The 21,652-nt window shown below is 45.4% G+C and overlaps 1 protein-coding gene across 4 annotated transcripts in view; it reads right to left on the reverse strand.

The window, feature by feature from the left end:
- Nucleotides 1-9,203: 9,203 nt before the first annotated feature.
- The window catches only part of ARID5B (AT-rich interaction domain 5B), a 117,291-nt gene continuing 104,842 nt past the window's right edge, over nucleotides 9,204-21,652 (reverse strand). For all 4 annotated transcript variants that reach the window (XM_059851123.1, XM_059851125.1, XM_059851124.1 and 1 more), the window contains 2 exons: nucleotides 19,025-19,223; nucleotides 9,204-15,110 (listed from right to left, as the gene is read on the reverse strand). In XM_059851123.1, coding sequence (XP_059707106.1) covers nucleotides 12,960-15,110; nucleotides 19,025-19,223 — 2,350 coding nt within the window. In that variant the 3' untranslated portion in view covers nucleotides 9,204-12,959. The remainder of the gene's footprint in view (nucleotides 15,111-19,024; nucleotides 19,224-21,652) is intronic.

Here is a 21,652-nt window from a genome sequence, read left to right on the forward strand (position 1 = left end):
TTGACCTCCTTCTGGCTCCATTAGTCCTGTAGCAAAGTAGTTTAACACTAGTTTTAAATGAAGAACAGATGCCTCTTCTGAGCAGAGCTATTGTGCACTAGTGAAGAGAGAAGGGGATAAACAAACATGCACTCCAACTGCAGACAGAGAAAAATACAACTGGTGGCTCCACTCTTGGAGTTTTTCCTCCATCTCCATTAGCAGCTAAAAGCAGGATATGCAGGGGAAGATGGAGAGATGTAGGGATAATGGGTGCTTTCTCAGAGTCCTGCCATGACCTGGGCAGCTGGTGGCAGGAGGCATGGTGGATGGAGACTGGTGGGGTCATTCTACTACTGCACCAGACAGCAGTGCTCTAAGGATTGAAACCTGAATGACTTTCATGTCACACTAAGTTATTAGGAGCAAAATCCCCTGCTCATTGATGAACACCTTAATGATGGGCACTCCTGTATTCTTAGTCTTGTTTCGGAGGCCAGCTCCTTTGCTGCAGTGCAGACTCGTCATGTGCACCATTTGTATGTGTTTTGTACTAATTTGGAGAGGAGGACCATCTGCAACTGCCTTGTAGGAGATCTAGTTTGGTCAGCACACCTCAGCACTCCTTGTCTCATTGCTTTCAATGCTGTTCACCTGCTTTTCACAGCTGTAGCCCATTGGGGATGAGGCTCAGCTGCAGCCCCACTCCCAATTACCACAAACTGTGTACCTGTAATTCCCACCCCCTTTTTTGTTTCTTTTAAATAAATGCTATGTCTACTATTTCTCTACAGGGCCTTTGCAGGAGAAATAGTGAACATGGTACAAGTATCTCTTTTGTGGGCTCCACTAGCTCTGGAATGCATCTGTGTACTGACCCTGATTCCCTCTATAAACCTATGTATCATTAAAATCTTTATACTTACCTTTATGTAATATTGACAATATCAATAGCAACATACAAAGGCCAAAGGCCAAACACCAGGATATCAACAAAATCAACAGCTATACAATTCCATCAATAGCTATACAATTTTAACAATATCAATAATTAGACAGCTATATAACTCCAAGTTATAATCCTTTTACAATTGTTAATAAAATAACAGTGAGATCAGTATAGAATAGATAAAATGCAAGCACACCTCTTTGCATAAAGTGTAAATACATTTACAAAACTAGATCTAATGCTGTTAATATGCAAAGACAACCAACCAGTAATAAAAATGAGAAAAAAATTCCAAGACAGAACATTGGCTAAGCTACAAACAAAGCACAGTAAAATGGGAAATACCACAAAAAGTTGAACTCAAGTCACCTGGTTGGTTGAGGGGCTTTGTCATTTCTAGAGCTGGGCTTCCTCATGCCATTTCCACTTACCCAAACAACGACGATTATCCACACACAGGATATGGAATCTTTCCATCCAGGCACTGTGTTCTGAGTTTCTCCTCTGGGAAAACTGCTGGTACCAGCACTTGCACTCAAAGACAGCAGGGTCCCCTGAGCAATAGCAAGGGCTCAATTGGCTGGATGACTGCAACTGAATATTGTTCTTTTCCGTAATGTTCCTATTCAGAGAACAGTTACTTCCTGGTGTGCACCATGGGTGTTTCAATGTCCCCTCCACACACTGTACTCTGAAGTTGTGAGTACTTGGGTCTTTCAAATATCCCAGTTTACAATGGAATTCAATATAGTTACCCAATGTAGAGTACAGCTTGGTTTATTCAATCAATTCTGGCTCAGTATTGTTTCTGCCCATATCTTCTTCTAATGCCATACAGGCCCCCAGGCAAACTGGGAGGGGGGCTTGTCCACTGCCCATTAAGACAGGTGATTGTTGGAGAGCCTTTCAAGATATAGAAATTCCAGGAATTTGTATTCCACAGTATCACCTTGTTGATATTCTTGCAAGGAGAAGAACAATCATTTTTCTCCGCCAGCAATTCAGCTCCCATCTAGCCAAAGTGGCTCAAATGGCAAGGGTGGCTGAGGGGGACCCCGACAGGGTGGTGGCAGTGCCCCAGGAGTCGAGCCCAGCAGTGGCAGGAAAAAGCAAATACATTGGGCATTGCCATTTTACAAGCCTGATCACCTATAGATGAGCTGCTTGCGCAGGGCTGGTGTTTTTCTATGTGTACCTGTGTATGCAATTTGTTCATCAATTACTTACACATAAATTTTGAAACTAAGAGCAACGAAATAACCTGATAAACAATCCCAGCCACCAGGGACAGAGGAGCAGCAGGCTCAGAGGTAATTATATGTTTACATTATATATTTCTATAATGAAAGTGTAGATAGTTTATCTATGTAAATATAAGTATATAAACCTACAGAGAAAAAATTTATACAAATATAGAAATTATTTTAATATTTTATTGATACTTTTGTATTTATATCTACCTCTATAAACATAGATTTAGCACTTCATTATATATCTTTCTAATTACATCTTTTATATTGCCCACAGGCATTATGAAATCCTGCAGGTGGCTGGAGGGGCGAGGCAGACAGTACCCCCACCCCAGGGAGAGCTGAAGCACAGGATCAACCTCACAGGCGCTGGGAAACCCCCAGAGGAAGAACCACTGGAGGGTGATGCAGAATAAGCCCTCCATGAGGCGCCACCCCCAGCCCCACTGCAGCCACCTGTACCCATTGCTGCCTTTGTTTGCCATGGTCAAACCCTGGTACCTGTCAAACAGAGACAAAAAAAAAAATCTCTCCCCTAAAAATTCATTATCTCACTGTTTTGGATAAGCACTGAGAAAAACATCCATTTTATGTCCTCCAAGGAAGTTTTGCAGGTGAAACATTAGCCTAGCTATTTGCAGAAAGCAACCCTCTGTTTTCCATTAATTTTTGGAGGAGAGCATGGGGAGGGGAAGCAGGGATGATGGCAGGGAAAGCAGGGATGATAGCAGAGACTAGGTGGCAGTTGTGCTGGAGCCATTTCTCCTGCATCATGAGAAATCAGAAGCATCACAGATTATTTTAGTCTCTTTTTTGTAGGTCACCTTTAATAGAAATGTTAATAAAGCTGTTATCTGTATATCTGAAATATTATATGGTAGCTCTGTAATTCACTGTCTTTATCAGCCTTCTTGAATATATAATTTAATGCTTGTATAGCTATTTTGTTTGGGTATGACTCTCAGAATTATGACTAAAAAAAAAACTGTATGCTAGTTAACTACTTTTTATGGAAAGCATTTCTTTCATGTTATTTTAAAACCATGGAGCCGGGGGAAGTATTTTATGGACCACGGAATCTCACAGAGCAGTTAATTTCTGTCTGAGCTGGTTTCTTTGCTATTTTAAAGGATGCCATCAAGATCATTGCTATTTCTCTTGGTTGGGAGCCAACTGACTCTTCTGCAGTTGCAACACATCCTTGTGCTGTATTAAAGATGAAGAAAATAGCAAATATGGGAGTTGGATGCTGCTGTGTGGAAGGCAGGAAGAAGGGTCTGCCACCCCCAGCCACCCCGGGGCAGCCACTCCTTGAAATCAGGCACCAAGCATGCTGCACCTGATGGGTAAAAATTATTTCAGCCTGGGAATATGGGGGAAAAAAGATGATGATAACCCATGTGCCCGCTGTCACTATTCCCTATCCCAGTGTCCTGCCAGCTGGGCACGGGGGCCAGGCAAGCTGGCATGGTCCCGTGAAAGGCACTTGCTTCCTGCAGACAGCAAATGGGGACTTGGCCATGTGCACGCCATGGGCTCAGTGGGGCATATGGGCCTTCACTGTGTGTGCCTTTGCCTGGTGTAGGAACTCTAAAAGCAGTAATTGGGTGGTTAGCTGAGCCCTAGGCGAGCTCGGGCGATGCACTAAATATTCTGCCTTTTGTTTCATAATGAATTATTCTGTGTATCTAGAGCAAAGGGAGTTTTCTTTTTTGGTCTTTTCTCTGCAGTTCGTTCCTAGCCTACTTGTGGGGGTGTGTTGAAATCTTTGCTTTTTGCTTATGAGGTCAAGTACTTTAATCAGGAGCAAAAAAAATCGCGTGCTTTAATCCTAAATTCTCTGAGTGGCTGCCAAATATAATTAGAAACAAATGGCTTTATTCTTCATTTGAGAGCTCCACAGACACTGTCGGGGGGCAGAGGGAGAGAGCATGGTTCGCCAGGCTGTTTTTTGGGGAGGTTGCAGACAAAACCAGTGCCAAAAAACATGAGAGAGCCCTGCAGAGGATGGAGGGTTTGGGCAGAGGTGCAGGAGGCAGTGCCAGGGCAGGATGAGGCCCCTGTGTGTGGCTCCTCTGCCAGCAGCTTGGTAATTCCTCCTATTGGTACTGGACACTGGAGGGGCTGGAGCAGGGTACCAGCCCAGGGGAGCCACATGGCCATCACCTCTTCATGTAACCACACAAGCTGATCATGTCAAGGTCCCAGCCACCCTAATGGGACCTGAGTGGGGAGTAGACACCCACATGCAGAACACTCGAGGGGTTTAGCACACCCTGGGCTTCCCTCCCCAGACTAGCAGTGGCTGAACCCCAACTGGGTGCACATGTAGTGTTTAGGTGACAGGAACTTAATCCTGCTCCGGGCAACACCAGCCAGCACCTCTCACTGCAGATGTCCGCTGCTCCCCTGCTCACACACACCTGGGTTGCCTGCAGATTCAACTTACCTCTATTTAGGCGTATCTGTGAACTATCCACAGAATGACAGATGTGCAGTAGTTTCATCCTCATGGCGTGGGGCACCACCGTGTCCATTGTGTATCCTTTAGTACTTGGAATGTGTGCTGGGAGTGCAGCATGGCTGCCCCTCATCTTTGCCTCCTGCTCCCTATCCCAGCACTTCCACAGCTTTGCCTCGTGATGGCACCTGCATTGCCCAATGGCACTGCAGCTACCACACCTCTGTGTGGTGGCCCTGAAATAAAATGGCACTGTTGATCACCCCTCTGGTGTCTCCCAGCATGAGGGGGTATTTGAGTTTGCCCTGGAGGTTGTGATACACCCATTAAAATAAAGGAACAATTTTGCCATCAAAATGGCTAAGAAGCAGCTCTCACTGACTTGTGCAAGATGGGAAGTTTTGCCGCATTGCCTAGCATACCCCATGGCACAGCAGTGCCTCACAGCAGCCCTCATGGAATGGTAGCCCCTCATGGCATGGCAGCCCCTTACAGCATGGCAGCCGCTCATGGATCACCTCACAGAATGGCATCTCCTCACAGCAGCCCCTCACAGCATGACAGCTGCTCATGGATCACCTCACAGTATGGCAGCCCCTCACAGCAACCCCCTCACAAGGCATGGCAGCCTCCCATGGGATCACTTCAGGACACTGCAGTTCCTCACAGCATGGCAACCCCTCAAAACATGGCAGCCCCTTACAGCATGGCAGCCGCTCATGGATCACCTCACAGAACGGCATCCCCTCACAGCAGACCCTCAAAACATGGCAGCCCCTCACAACATGGCAGCCCACCACGGGATCACCTCATGACACTGCAGTCCCTCACAGCATGGCAACTCCTCAAAACATGGCAGCTTCTTACAGCATGGCTCATGGATCACCTCACAGAATGGCAGCCCCTCACAGCAGCCCCTCACAGCATGGCATCCCCTCACAGCAGCCCCTCACAGCATGGCAGCCCCTCCCGGGCGGGCGCCATCTCACTGCAGGCCTCACATGCCCCGGGGCATGGCCTGTGCAGAGGAGGGGATAGGGGTGCCTTTTTTTTCCTTTCCTGACTAAACTGCAGAACAAACTGAGCAGCACTTGCAAGTTCAGCGGGTTTCCCCCCTTTCTTCCATTGTTAGAGAAGCCCCTCATGGGCCTGGCATCCTCAGCCCCCTCCTTTCCCAGGAGAGCAGCCCCCACACTCGAGGCGATTCGTTAATTCCTTTGATGCTCATCACCAAAACCAAGCAGCTGTTGAGCCGCTCTGTCCCCAGGAGCAGCACCAGGAGGAGGAGGAGGAGGGAGCTACCAGGATTTTTGTGCCCGTGTGCAACACCCAAGGACAGGGCACACGTGCTGGCCCCGCAGGCAGCCCTCACTCTCGGGAGCACGGGAGCTCTTCACAGCTGCCGCCATTCAGAACTTGTGGGTCTCCTGAATGTGGTGCTTTTACCCAAATCACTGCTCTTTCGGCAGCCACGGAAGTCTTCATGACTTTGTTTAACCCACTTTTGGGCATATTCGTCCCCAGTGTGCTGGCTCTCGTGGAGGGTCCTGTCCCTACTGCCCCAACCACCAGGACAGGGCACCTCTGGCCGCAGGCTTGGCCTGTGACCCGGGGGCTCGTTCCAAAGGTGAGCACTAGATGGAGCATCTGACATCGCGAATACTCTTACTTTAATCCCGTAAAGGACAAACTGAAAAACTAAATGAAAGCACAGATTAAGCTGTATCCCTGCCTGCTTGCTGGACACGCATTCCCTGCACAGCGGGCAGCAGGGGATGCTGCCTGGCCACAGCCACGGCTTTCTCCGGCAGGAATGCAAACCCTTAGCAGCCACGGCTCCAGACAGACTGGGGATACTTTGGGGGCCACTCCTTGTGCTTTCCTCAAGACCATCCAATCCTCCCATGTTTCTCTTCAGTGGCAGAGGCAATACATACCCATAGCGCTTCAGTTGTGAGTGTGCCCAAATTTAGGAAGGCAAACATACAGGCTCTATTGTTTTTGCTTTGGGAAGAGCAAAAGGTGTATGATATTCCTGGAAAGCCTGTGGGTGAGGGCTGAATTTCCAAGAGCAATTAGGGTGCCAGTGAGGATTAGCAGTGATGTCTGTATGTGATCAGCTCCTCCCAGCAGTGGAAACTTTGCTCCAGAATATTTCAGGAACATTTTCTGCAGAGACACTGCTGGTGAAGCAGAGACAGAGTAAGGGCCCCATTCCCAACAGGTTGGCATCACCATGTGATTATCACTGGCCCCAAAAGGCTGCCAGGCAATGCAGCTGCTGCTGAGCCAATTTCCCTGTGATCCATTCAGGGCAGGGGAATCCTGCCCCAGGACCTCCACTAGCTTTCAGCTTGTTGTGCCCTCTGTTCCTTCCACCCTGCTGGGGTGCAAGGCTTGTGAAAGTTCTGTGAGGTCCTCAAGGGGTGTGTGCCTTGGCCCCGGAATCAGGAAACCAGGTTCAATGACATTCTTTTTTCTGAAAGGAGCCCGGCACAGGGTACTGACATGTAATTGTGGAAAAGTGAGGCAGCAAAGCAAAGGACCAAGATCTTTCATCCGAGAGAACTAAACTGCAGCCAGCAATACCAGTCTGTGCATCTCCACTTTTCTTCAGACCCTCAAAACTGTTAATTCTCTGCTGCTGGCAGCTGAATTGAAAATCTCTTGTGACAAGGTGACAAACTCTTTGTCTGCAGCAAGCCAGCGGTACAGCATCCCTTGTCCTCTCTCAGATCAATGGACATTTCACTCTCAAACACAGAAGTGCTTTGGAGTCCCTAATATGGTGACAAATTCTTCCTGGGTGGAGCTCTGCTCTCTGGCAGACCCCACCAGCCACTGGTGGGGTGCACTGTGTCCTGCAGAGGCAACCCTGTTTCCCTGCAAATGTTTTGGGTGCTGTCAACACAGACTACTTTGCTCTGCTCCTTGCCCAGGTGTGGGTGCTCTGACCCCCAAGTGACCCCCAGCAAACTCACTGGGAAGTGCCCAGCCCAGCCAAGGGAGGATGCAGTGCCTCAGTGCCACTCATGGGCCAGGCTGGTCTGGCTATGAAAAGCTCCAGGGTGCTGCTCCTGGAGTCTTCTTCCCAGCCACACTCTGAGGAGTGGGTAAGGCAGCCCAACAGGCACCCCCAGCACTGGAAAAACAGGCAGTGCTCGCTTTAATCCACATTAATCCACAAACTAGGAAGGGCTAAAAAAAAGCAAGGAAGCAAGCATGGTGCTGAAAACCAAGTTGCCTCGGCCACTCTGCGTCTCCTGCAAGGGCCAGCATCCACATGTCCACATTTCTTCCGCCTCTTTCACCAGTTGGCTGCATTTTCAACATAAAAAGAAGAAAATGCCTCAGCTTGGCAAAGACAAAAGTGGATAGGGGAAAAGGTTGGCTAGAAGGCCCCATCCTCTCCCGTGGCTTCACATACAGTGCTGATAACAGCACCAAGCCTGAGCTCAGGAAGTGTTTGGACAACACTGGCAGGCACAGGGTGTGACTCCTGGGGTGCCCTGCACAGGGCTAGGAGCTGGACTCGAAGATCCTGATGGGTCCCTTCCAACTCAGCATATTCTATGATTCTTTGATTCAACATGCCCAGTGGTTGGCTCTCCTCCTCAAGCTGGTATTTCCCAGCACAGAGGAGGAAATGGTTGTTTTTGAGACTGCAGCATGTATTTGGAAGCCTCATCTAACAGTGCTGTGAAACTGGTCTGTGCTCACCTGGCCACGCACCCAGCACAGGGAGAACGCATGAAGCAGTAACAGCCTCCAGGATCAGCCATGGCCTCAGCTCCTGGACTGCCCAGGGATGGGGGAGTGAAACCTCCCAGCTGCATACCTGCTCCAGAACGGTGGAGCTAAGCAACAATGTGGAATCAGCAGGTGACTACTGGGCATTCCTGTCCAGCTGCTGAGCTGTGCTGGACAAGGGCAGTACCCATGCCTGACCTACATACAGCCAAATGATTTTCCCACCTATGGAGACCAGGAGTGTAACAGCACTTGCTGTGCTTATGGGCTGTCAAAAGGGCCCTATATTTATTGGGGGGCTTTTCAGACACACCAAGGAACACAGTAAAAATTAACTTTGCTTGAGGGTTGTTCAGCATCATCAGCAACATTAGTAACTAGCATCTGACTCCAAGACTCCAGAACCTTACCCATGTTTGAGTTGGGAAGAAGAGGGGGCAATTTTCAGATCCCAGCTCAAGCCTGCAGTACTGGTATAAAAACGTTCTACTCTGAGATGCAAATGGAGCAAATTTGCTCCTGGAGCCACTGGCTAAGCATGGAAGTTATCCTCTCAAAAGCTATTCCTATAGTCAGCATGATCATAGCCACACTTTAAAGCAAGTACACTGCAAAAATAGCGGGGCGCTGACTGAAGATCTTGTCTCTCCCTCCTTGAGGAAATTGCAAACTTCCATTTCTTTAATCTAATCATTTGCAGGAGGAGATACTTTCTCTAGAAAAGCCAATATAAGAGGGCTGAAAGGTCAGATGGGATAATATGTAATCCAATGTGATAAGGGCTGTTTACAGAATTATTAATCAAACACAAAAGGGAACAGATAGTAACATTTTTTATTAAATATTACAGTGGATCAAAAAGTACAAAATATCTTTTGCCTGCTATGTGATTGGGAAACTATTGGCACATAATACAGTATCAAAAGCATTAATAAGTACAATTTGGAAAACATACAAAAATTGAGTGTTTATAGTTGGCTCAGCTTTATTTCTGGTAGTGTTTAAACTAATGCAAAGGTTACTCAATAACCTTTTAAATGGGAAACTATATAATATTACTGGGCCATTTTTATATATACAAATCATCACCTTACAGAGCATATAGGCTACATAACTTGAATCACAAAAAGTATACAATATTTACAACAAAAGAAAGTTAAAAAAGTATAAACAGCTAGTAGATTATGCTGCCATTATTAGAACATATTTAAAACTGCGGGACGGGGGGGAGAGGGGAGGAAGAGGAAGAGAACCAGCGAAATATCAACCACATGTACAGCAAACAGCACTCATGGCAGCACTGCCAATGCCACCCGCCTCGCACCAGTGCAGGAAGTCCCACTGCTCATCAAAATCAGCACGATGGCAAAACTGGCCCCGATGTGACCTCACTGATCACCACAAAGGAAGCGAGCAGGCAGCGGGCGTGAGGGACCCCCGTGGTGGTCTCTGGAGGCGGCAGCCCCACATCTCCCCAAATGGGGCAGAGCTGCTGGTAGAGGCAGCACAGCACTTGTGCCCTGCTTGAGCTCCAGCTGCTGCCAAGTGAACTTCTCTGCTGCTAGGACAAACTACTTCCCAGGCTTGGACCCACTGGGCAAGCTCTTCACACCAGGCCAGCTCACAGCCACAAAAGACCTGCCACAAACTGCTGCCCTGCTCCCACCCTGCCTGGCCAGGGGCACAATCACACTGGGAATCAGGCCCTACTTCCCATGTGCTTCACGAAGCCTGGCTCAGAGTGTGGCCAGAAGCTACACACGAGCCGTTTGCTGCTGGGCCTCTTCCTTTGGATCTCACAACCTTTAGCATCCCTAATGCATCCTGGACATAGTGCGTTTGAATTGCAACATTTCTTGGAACTGGCTCCTAGTAAATAGATTTATGACTCTATTGCCAATTAGATTCTGCAGTTTCCTTTACAAACCTACCAATAACAATGGTCTGATTGCACAAAGAAAGGCTTGTGCAATTTCATTCAATAATAAGGCCCCTTGAACTCAAACAATGCAAACAAAGCCCCATTTAAGACATTGAGGGAAAAAAAAAGACTTTTCAGCCAATGAAGAATTCAATAGTCTGTTGAAAGATTTCCAAGATTTCTGTTAAAAGAGTTCTTAAACAAATAATGCACCGCTTCTGTTGGGGGTTTATGCCACCATCTCTTTTCCTAAGCCCTGACGTTTTGCCCAGTATGAGCTTCCCCAGCCAGCAGTGGCCAGTCTCCTCAAGGGACAAGCGAGGAGCCTTCTTCCCCACTCCCTGTCCCCCAGCCCTGTGCTGCCTCAGCATGGCTCCAAAAAGCCTACCAGCAAACTCCAACAGGACGTAACCAAAAGGGACGTTGGACACTTTGCGTAAACAAATGCACAACTCCAGAACACACAACCAAAACAAGGAGAAGCATTTGCTTTGCCAAACACACAACAAGCTTCTGTTCGCGTTTGCTGTAGGTTTTTATATTCCCTACCCCCTTTCCCCCCGCCCTACTCCCCCCCATCCCCAAACCCCTGACTCTTAAGTGATTCAGATCTAGTGCAACTTTACTAGAGATGTCCTCCACACTGCGATCTCTGCCTGGATGAGCCTGCGGTTCTGTTTCCTGTATGACTTGTGGAGCAGCAGGATACCCTGCACTGGCACATCAATGTTCCAAGTTCTACTAGTCTGTTTATCAATCAATTAAATATAGTTTTACCACAGGAATATAAAGTATTTAATTGAAGAAGCTGGATTTGTAACAGTAGACGAGTATATTATTCTGGTTTCCACCTTTGGATATTAAGTATGATACATTATATATTGTATTTGGCTTCATATCACGGGAAAATTTAATGACATGCCTAGCATGCAAAGTGTTTCTTAGTAGTTTGTTTTATCTTTTCATATCAAGTACGCTGTCTTTGAACAGTAACTGAGATGGTTTGAATCACAACCAATTTTCACACTGTATAAAGCCTCCAAGTGACACTTTGCTTTATCAATGTCTGTGCTCAGCTACGTAGTGGTGATGTCCTGCAAAGTGAGTATACATCCACAGGGAAGCTCTTTCATCAGGAAAATCCAGCCTCTCCATGCCTGGGCTTTCCCCCTGCAAAAGGATGTGCAGGGAGAGGCCGAGATCCCCGTGGGAGCGTGGAAGGACCATCCCAACCACTGCACAGAACCCCCTTACCCATTGCGAGGCACAGAAACAACCTGTAAGCCTCTGATTCAGATCCACACTGGCTCCTCTCACAACTTCTGAAATTCTCAACATTCTCACAAACCACAAATCTGTTTTCTGCACTCCTTTGTCATTCAGCAGCTTGAGCCAGGGAGATTTTGTTTTCCAGACCGTTTCTCTGGTAGGCAGGAAGGTTTCACAGCCTAGGTAAGATTAAGTACAACGCTCAACAAATTCACAGACCACGATACAGGAAAGCAAAGCTCGGTGGGAGGGGAGAAGCAGCCTAGGAGCCATCGAAACAACAGGAGGACGGTGAGAGGTGCTCAGCACCTCACAGGGGTGGGCTGTGGGGAAAGGAACCTTGTTCGCATCCTTGCACCATCACATCACCTACAGTATGTTTATAACCATTAAGATTAATCTGAACCAGTTGCTTCAGTTTGTAAACAGTAAACGTTACAACAAAAACAAAACAAAAACGCTGCTCAAAAGTATAAAGAAACTGGAAAAATTACAAACACGTAATAAAAAAAATTAGGACAGCCACAGCCTTTAAAAAAGTTGCAGATAAAATGATACTGTTTAATTTAAAAAAAAAATAAGAACCCAAAACAGAAAAACAAACATAAAGAGCACAGAATATACTGGACAAACGAAACTATATAAATTATTGTGACCAAATGTGACACTGGTAGTTTATGAAGTGGATATGTACAGTCAAATTAAACAGTGTTTACCATTCTGTTCTAATAGTGTTAAAATGAAAAAATCTATTGCCGTTTTACTATACATTGCATTGATTGAATCTTTAAAAGTCAGGAAAAGTTACCCAAAAAAGCACATCCACTGATTGTACAGATTCTCGGCCCACTTCTCCTTTCCAGGTTCATCTGAAGTCCTTGACTCATTTGCAACAATGCACAGCCTCCGGTCCTTGGCTCAGGGAAAGGCAAATACAGCCCTCACAGGGGTTTCAGTGAGCTCAGGACTGGGCCTGCGTTTCCACAGCTCCCTTTGAACATCTGCTCTTACCATGTTCAAGTCCTTTCAGAAAACACATATGCAAAATCCAAAAAAAATCTTTTTTTTCTGTGTTTTTGTTTCTCTCTCTTTTCTTTTGTGTGGTTTGTTTTTTTTGTTTTGTTGGCTTTTTTTTTTTTTTTTTGGCTTGGTTTTCTTTTTTGCAAGGGCAGGGATAAGGGGTGAGGGAGCTGATGTGGGAGCCAGAATTAAAGAAGCGGTCCTGTCTCCATCAAACTCCAAGATGCTCCTCTAGGTGGGATACGACTGCATCCTGGTTGACAAAAATACAGATTGCTAAATCTGCAAGACATCATCACAGGGGAAGGAATGTCGCTAACTGAACTTTCTCTTCAGACCTTTCTTTGTGAGCGAGGGGGTTTACAGTTTTGTGCTCGGATGTACAGAGGATAGCTGGGAAGGTGGGAATGCAGCTTGAGGGTTTATAGCAGCTAAAGGATAAATGCTGTTATGCAAAAGGTCACCGTAGGAACTTCCTACAGGTGTTGCTGCAGCTAAGTGTCTGTACAGTTGCTGGGAGTTTGCAGGGGATGTGAGGAATTGTCTCTGCACCATGAAGGAGTGAAGAGCCAAAGGCTGCATTAGTGGGGATAGCACGGTCTGATTTTTCAAGTACTGCAGGGGATGAGAATACCCAGGTGGGAGGCGATTGTTCAGCCCTGTGCACAGGCTTCCCGGATACAAGCCTGGGAAGATGGGGGCTGACAGGGGAAATTTGTGGCTTTCCAGCATGCTGCCAGAATGGAGGCCATGCACTGACTTGCTACCTTCCCCCTCTTGGTCGGGAACCTTGTCTTTCGCTGGGGTCTCCTTTGGTAAGTGAATAGGAGAGACAGCTCGGATTTTTTTTTCAGAAATAACTTTGTCCAAATCCTCCAGGCTCCGTTTCAGAGGCCGGGCAGCCCCCACGTTTTGAGGGCTCGTTCTGCGGCTGATGATAGGATGCACCATCCCCTCCATCTTCCTCAGGTTCTCCAGCCTCTGGGCCTGCTGCTTCCCAGACCTGTGGAGCAACTCGCTATGTTTTTTTGGGGCTGTCAATGCCATAGGGGACACGCGGCAAGCTTTGGGGTTACAGTCTAGGTTCACTGCCTGGCTGCCTCCAGTCTGGAACGGGGAGATCCCTTTGCATTCTAGCTGGGCTGTGGATGAGTGAGGGAGACTGGAGCCTGGAACCTTTGCAGTCTGTTTGTGTATGCTCTTTGGAAGACTCAAATCTGTTGGCTGATCATCTGAAGAAGCCTCCACTGTTGCCTTTTTTTCTTGCTGATGCAAAGACGACCGATAATTTAAATTTAGTTTTTCTTGGTGTTTGTGTTGAGTAAAAGTAGAAATATTTTCAGACTCTCTGAACATGTCCCGGGGGAGGTACTTTGATGTCTGTTCATTATTAAGGTGGTGTTCTGTGTGCCTATAAAGGCTGTGCAGATGAGGTGATGAATAGAAATCTGCCAAGAAAGTGGGCACATGGGAGTGCTGCAGTGCCCTTTTCTCACTCATTTTATCTTTGCAGTCCTGGATATCCAACTTCGGTAGGTATGACTCGGCAAGAGAACTGAGGTGATGTTTTGAAAAATCACAGCGCTGAGGATCCGGTTTACTTAGCATGTCATGTTTAAAAACATTATTAATTGACTTCCTTTCTTCCTTGGTTTTAAAACTCTGTACATGTTGTATGACCGAGGGCCTATTAATTGCTACAGGATCGGAATTAGGGGCATGGGGACCTTGCGATATGCCTGAGGACAGTTCATCTCTGCTGCTAAGTTTCTTTTTGCTGATCAAAGGTGGAGGAGAACCATAAGGATAGTTACATGAGAGCGTGGCCCCGCTGACCTGTGACAGCAGCTTCTTCTTTGCCAGGGGTGACATGATGCCTGGATTACCTTTTGAGTACAGCAGTGGTGTGTAACTGAAAGTGGAGTCATCGTTCATGGACCCAGGCAGCTCCTTTTCCTTAAACATGTCGAAGTTCTGCACCACCAGGACTTTGGGTGTTTGCTTTAGTGCATTGTGGATATCTTCGTTTCCCAGCTGGTCCACTTTCACCGTGCAGTTTGCGATGTAATCGGCCATCCCTGGCAGTTTCTCATCTTCCATGTCGCTCTGAGCGGGCAGATGAACTGGGAAAGCTGTGAAGGGCATTTCTGGAGGTTCACTTTCCAGGCTGTCAGTAAAAGCTTTGTGTAGTCTTTGATCAGGCTTTGTGTCTTCCTGGGCATCTGCTGAGGGATGTAATTGTTTTGTGACAGTGGCATCCAGCACAGTGTCTTCTTCTGCAGGCACAGAAACACTTGAGAAAGAGGACGAGTGCTGAACCTCCTCCTTGGCTTTCTCACTGTTGGTGCTGTTTTCTGTCATGTCTGTCTTCTCCAGAGGCAGTGTCCGAGCTGTCTCTGGTAAAAGAGATGGAGGGCCTTGCACGGGTTGTTTCATCTCTCCCACTGTAGGATGTTCAGGGAAGTTCTTCTGGTCTGCTGATTCTTGATCCTTTTCTTGTTCTGATGAAACCTAATGAAATGATTCAACAGACAATAGTAAGAATGCAGTATGTTCTGGCAGCCTGTTTGTAAGGTTATACACAGTATGCTGCTGGCTACTTTTAGAGAAGGACTTGCCAACCACCTTGCTGGCATGTGAAGGCTCTAACATCAGGTACTGGACTCAAAGAAAGAGAAGTATCTCCAGGAAATATTAAAAAAATACACCATCCCCGTCAGAGTTACAATAAAGCATTTCCAAACAGCAGATGGTTGTAACCTGATGAGAGGCACTGGTGGCTTGATCAGATAGCTAAATGCTGAGGTTACATACTCTTTTAAAATTAATTAGGCAAATGAAGAAGAGCAGATTTCATGACACAAACAATAAGGCTATAGAAATTTCTCCTACCAGCCAACTTCACCCAAGAAAACCACGCTATTCCTACGCTTTTCCTTCCCTAAAGTCTCTCCCTCATAGCTATCTTAAAATTCAGTGATCACACAGGAGATCATTCACACCCAGTTCTGCATTAAAGTGTGAAAATGATAGAAATGGCATACTAGAAATCCCTATTGTAGGCAGCAAATCACTGCCACAGCTTAACTAGGACACACATTTTTTTATTAACAGATTAAAATGAAGTTGTCAACATTCAGTAAGTGTGTGTGCGCCTGCTATTACAAACATGGCTTTTATACGTTCTCGTCAATGGGACCGTGGCTCGTTCTGCTCCCCCATTAATACAGCGTGTGTGCACAATTCACACTATTCATCCCATTATGTAGCCGCCTGAACTGTGACCCGCAGAGGTCACCAGAGCATCCCATCTGCGATCCAGCTGACTGACAGCCCTTTTCAAAACTGCTGTCACTCTCCTCTGACATGTCATGGTAGAAGACAGTCATAAAACAGCAGCATTGTGCGACTCCTTTATTATTATTGTTTTCTTTCTTCCTTCATTGTAAAGATAAGACGCACTGAGAAAGTTATCATCTAAATGCTGCTTTATGGTCTGTCGCAGGAGCAGGGAATTGGAGACGGTCCTAACGAATCTAACCCTCTCAGAGATTTATTTCTTCACAGCTGCTTTTAAATATTCCTGTCTGTTTGGTTGGCCTATTAGTTACAGTGTCTGTTAGTCATCCTAAATTCTTCTTTTTAAACTTGTAGCTGACTTTTGCAGCCAAATACCATCATTAGGTCCTTTACAAAGTACCATCGCTAGTCTCTTGAGCTTATAAAATTACAGGCAAATACCAGACAGATGAGCAAAGCAAGGAGGAGAAAAAAAAAGAGAATCATACTTAATAACTGTACATTCTGCTCTTTGTTTCTGTTAAGCAATACTTTGATTGAAGTTTCAGCTATTGTGAGGAAATGTGCAGTCTAAGGCTAATAGCATTTTGTCTGGTGTCTTGTTACACTGACAATGTCATTGTGATGGCAGGAAAACAGTGAAGAGCACAAAGGCAAATGCAATCCTAATAAATTAAAGTTATATTCTCTCCCTGCATACTTCTACTGGTGCATGAGTTGAACATGCAATTGAGACGACCACACATTTGTAACTGGATTATGCTTTTCCAGCTCACAGTTTCCAAGCCTCATGCAGAAATGGCTTAAGCGGTGGCTTGGTTGGGGATGTGCCTACACATTTATGTGGTGGCTATAGGGCTCTCCCTCAGAGCAATACCCCACCACTGCTGTGCCCGGATGAGAGCCCAGGAATGGGGCTCCACTGCCAGGGCATGGCTGCAGTGCAAGAGACAAGCAACCTTCTGCCTGGCTCCAGCACACCTGGATATTGCTCCACCCAAAGGAGCTGAATGTCTCCAGCCTGCTACCCCTGTTAAGTGCCACATCCTGGGCATGGAGCCCTCTATATGGCAAAGCACAGATGAGTTCTGGAGCCCTACACGCACCAGGGGTGAAACATCCACCCTGCAGCCCCTTCGCTGCTTGGGCTTTGTGTGATCACTGACCTGTATGGTGACTGACATGGAGGTCAAGGTCCTTAATAGCTTGCCCTGATCAAATAGGGGCAGGACAAGTCTTCCACCCCAGTCAGGGAGGAGACATTAATTCTGCTATAAAAGGTACCATTTTACAATAGGGAACTGCCATAATTGTACATTTTTATTGTCTCGTCTAAGCTCCCTACATTTCCGATAAGCGCAGCTTAGGAACTCTTCCTGCAATCCACACAAAAATAACTTCAGTTTAAACAGCAGGAAGTTTGAGATAGGGAACAACAAAAGCAAGGAAATTCAAAGTGAAGGCTGTTGCTCTGTTGCTGACTTGTTATGCTGGGCATAGCAGCAGTGGTACTGATAGTGTGTAATGTGTCTTCCTGATCCAAGACCCTCAATAAATAATCAGGGATGAAGGAATGACAAGAGAAGGGAGCAGAAGCCTTCAATTCACTTCTCCTTGCTTTGGGCAACTTGTCTTGCAACCTTCCAGTGACTGAAGCACGTTTGTGCACACTCTCTTGATGTGTTTTTTTTTTTTTTTTTTAATTTTACCCAAACAGGGCTCTTCCTACTTTAAAATTACAGATAAGAAAAAATAAAAAGTCTTTCTGGGGATTGCTCTTAAATTAAATATTAATGGTACTGTTATTTAAAACACAAATTCTTCTTTGGATGGGAGATTAAATTGTCCTTGTAAACTTAAAGAGGTAGTGGGACATGAAACCCCAAATTTTCTGTTCTCAAAACTGGGTACATGGAGTCTCAGAGGCATCTGCATTAACAGGACCTGCATTGTTTTTTTAAAACAATGAAAGGAGGATTGTTGATAGCTGACTCAATACAATTTCCAAACAAATTTAGAACCAGGACTTCTGTACCTGCCAGACGCAATGAAGTCAAAGGAGCAGCCATAGTCTGCTGGGCACGTCATGTGTTTCAACATTCTTTAAATACTTTCACTGCAACGCCTTGAAGGCTGCTGTGATCTGGCAGACTGAGACAGGAAAAGCAACATGTTTTGCAGGGGGGCTGTGTGTGAGGAGCTTCACCACCCCTTTCACATGCAGTGTGAGCAGGGCACAGGAGAGAGTGGGCAGATGTGCAAAGGAAGGTGCTTAAATAACACTGGAGCAAAAACCCCATTGATTTTGCATCACTTAACAACACTTGAAATTTACTCTTATTTGCAGACAAATATGAGTTCTACCATCAATCTTACCCTGTGCTGTGAACACAAACTCTCTTCTACAGGACTATCCTATGCCTGCAAGTAATGTGGCTGAACGTGGAAACTGGGGCCTGCCCGTGTGAAGCAGAGTGACATGACAGGAACCTATTATGTCTGAATAGGAACCTCAGCTGAAAGCCATCTACTACTCGGGAGAGGGAAGTTGATCTCAGGGCTTGGAAGGTGGTTCCCTCAAAATGTGACCTTTCAGTTCAAAAAGAAACTTAGTATAATATAATAAAAATCCTAGGGAGCAATATGTTTTCTCACAGTCATGCATACATCTGTGAGCACACAAGGGCTGATCCAGAGGTTACCATTATAAAAATCAGCTGTGTCCAACAGTTACCACAGTATTATCAGCAATATTAGAGGTTCCCGCACCCTATACTTAGATTAGGAAATAACTGTGGTAGTTGTGTGGTTTCCCTTTGGCAGCTGCTGATCTGTTAATGGTGACCACTGTATAATACAATGAGCAGAACTGGTACTAGTCAGATCCAGAGCTTGGTCCTCTGCCATCCCCACTGTGCAATACGGAGCAAATTGGCTGCCATTCGCAGCCCAGCAGAATCCCAGCACAGACAGTATCACAACAGCTGAATTTCCATTGCTGAGCAAACTAAAAGGCCAACTGGTTGGAATTCTCCAGTTTAAATTATATATTTTATCACTGGATTTCATGTGATTAAAGCTGTGCATTTTTAATTGAAAAACTGAAAAGCAGGGAAGCAACAGACCTCAGATCCATCTTGGGGTTTCTGTGAATTATCTTTTTCCTTCTTGCTCTTTTGGTTTTCATTTTTGATGCGTTTTGTTGCAGACACTTTTGTTTTTGCTTCACTCTCCTGGGAACTGTTATCCTGTTTTCGAGGTTTCACTGGAGGCAGTGGCTTATCTTCCTCTCCTTTAATAAATCTTTCATATGGCAGGATTAATCTAGGGGATTAAGGAACAAATAATTGATCAGGTTTTGCTGTTCTAGCAAAGAAAAAAATGTATCTACTGTGAGCAGTTTACTTAATAAATCCATTTTCTTCCATGCCATAAAAGCAACAGTTTAAACTCTACATCTATAAATCCAAGTATAAGAAATCAATTTATTTGGCAAGATTATAACGTGGAATAAATTCAGTGGAGTTAAGAGTTTGTGTAGATTAGTTGTCAGTAACTTCACAGTGGTTTGTGTGGCTACACCAATTTGTACCAGATGGGAATATCAGCCATTATGTTTTAGACTGATTAAAAAAAAAAAAAAAAATCCACCGTTTATTTTTATTTTCCCTCCCCGACTTTAACAGCATGCAGCAAACCCCAGGAAAACACCTACAAAGATATAGCCAACTTGGTAACAGCTACACAATTTCCAGGCTGCTGGTTCCCTTGACTGCAAGGGTGAGTGCCAGGAACGTGGCAGGGGCCAGGAGAGCTGGGCTGCAGCAACCCTATGAGGTGGGCACAGCACCCGCCTGGCTGCCACCAGTGCCAGCCCAGCCTCATCCATGCAAGGCACCCATGCAGTGACAGTCACCAGAGCCTTTTTTAAGGAAGAAAGGGAGAGGAGAAGAGTTAAATATGAAGGAATTCTTCACTGAGGAGCTGTCTGCCACGAAGTGCACGAAATTGCTTTAAAAACACAAGGAAGAAACACAAACAAAAAATATCCTCCCCTGAAAGCATCAAACACACTGAGTTTTAATCTCTCTGTTTTCCCTTTGCAATTCTTGATCTGAAAGGAAAAATAACTGATATAATTAAAAGGGATGGATTGCATTACAATCTCAGTTTCAACTTCAGTGATTAAAGTTTTTATAATGCATTTTAGTATGATTAATGACTCACTGTGGGATTAATATAAGACTCAGACTTTAAAAATATGAACATTAATACAGCAAACATAATCTGTTAAAAAAAAAAGACAAGCTGACTCTGTGAAGAAAATGAACTTTGCTTATAAACAACACAGATCTACTCAAATACCAGGAATCCTTAATTATCTTTAATCTAAGACTCCAAGGCAGAAACCTCTTTGGTTCAGATATTCGTTTGTTATCCTAGAATCAGCTTCTAAGCATGCAATTTTGATTTACATACTTAGATGTTCAAACACAGTTTGGGCTTAGGAGAGCAGAATTAGATTGCTCGTGATCATAATATTTTACATTTTAATAAAATACAACATAAATTATGTTAAAATATAAACCTAATTTATGCTATATTAGAAACAAAATTCATTAACTGAGCATGCTCTGACATGGTATGTGCAAAGAGGCGTGAATAATACTTTCTAGCCCTGAATTTGGCAGGGCTCCAGTAATGAAGCTAAGCAGAGCCCACAGGGAATATTCATCTTCAGATCCCATTACAAACTGAGTTTAAACATGTTACAGCTGCTAAAACTGGAAACTGCTCCCTCTATGCAAACTTAGCAAAATAATGCGTAGTTGCCAAATACCTGCTTCCCACTGTAATATTACAGGTAATGTTTATATTTAAAAAAGCATAACTAAGCAGAAGAAGAAAAAAATAATCCTGTTCATACTTGAGGCTGCTACATTTCATTTGCAAAGCACAAATATTGGTGAAAACACCGAATTCCTCCCTGCGCTGCACAAAGCATTTTGGACTTCACTTACAGGCAAGGTTGGGTTTCACACAGGGCAGTTTCGAGGCTGCTCTGCCATGTGTTAAGTATTTAAAGTCGCTTTTAATAAAAACACATTTTATTACAGTAATTGTTAGCACTGCGAGGGGAGTGTTTGACTTTGTTTTGTTTCCATGGGAACGCATCGCCCATTAAAAATCTACATATTCCATCCATAAAGGTTTCAGCCGCTGTCCGGCGCCTTGTGGGGGACAGAGATGCTCCCAGCCCCAGGAATGAGCCTTTCCCTGGAAGATGCCGAGGGATTAACCCAGTGGCTACGGCCGGGCCAGGAGCAAGGCCTGGGCCAACATGATTAATCACTGCTCGCGTGCTCTCCGCTGAGCCTTGTAGGGTAACGTGGGACCCAAACTCCTCCTCCACCTCCTGCCTCTGCACCTCACCAGAACTCATTAGCTTGGGTGCTAATTAGTAACCGTGGCTTAAATTTCCTTTTCTGATCATAAGGGTTCATGTGGGAGTACAAGGTTTTCATTTTAGTTATTTTTCACTGAGCTCAGCAGTTGGCAGGCCGACAGCAGTAAAAATACATTTCACATAGCCGGTCAGTGGCCTGGAGCCAGTGGCAGGAAATCTGGAATTAAACGTTTCGTGTATCGGGGAGGCGGCATGACTAAGGTAAAACTGAGTCAAAACACAAGGATGGCTTGTTCTAGGATTTTCCCCTCCTTGTTTCAAAGGAGTGCCGGCCGAGGTGGCTTTG

The sequence above is a fragment of the Haemorhous mexicanus genome, chromosome 7 (assembly GCF_027477595.1).
Source record: "Haemorhous mexicanus isolate bHaeMex1 chromosome 7, bHaeMex1.pri, whole genome shotgun sequence".
Lineage (NCBI taxonomy): Eukaryota > Metazoa > Chordata > Aves > Passeriformes > Fringillidae > Haemorhous > Haemorhous mexicanus.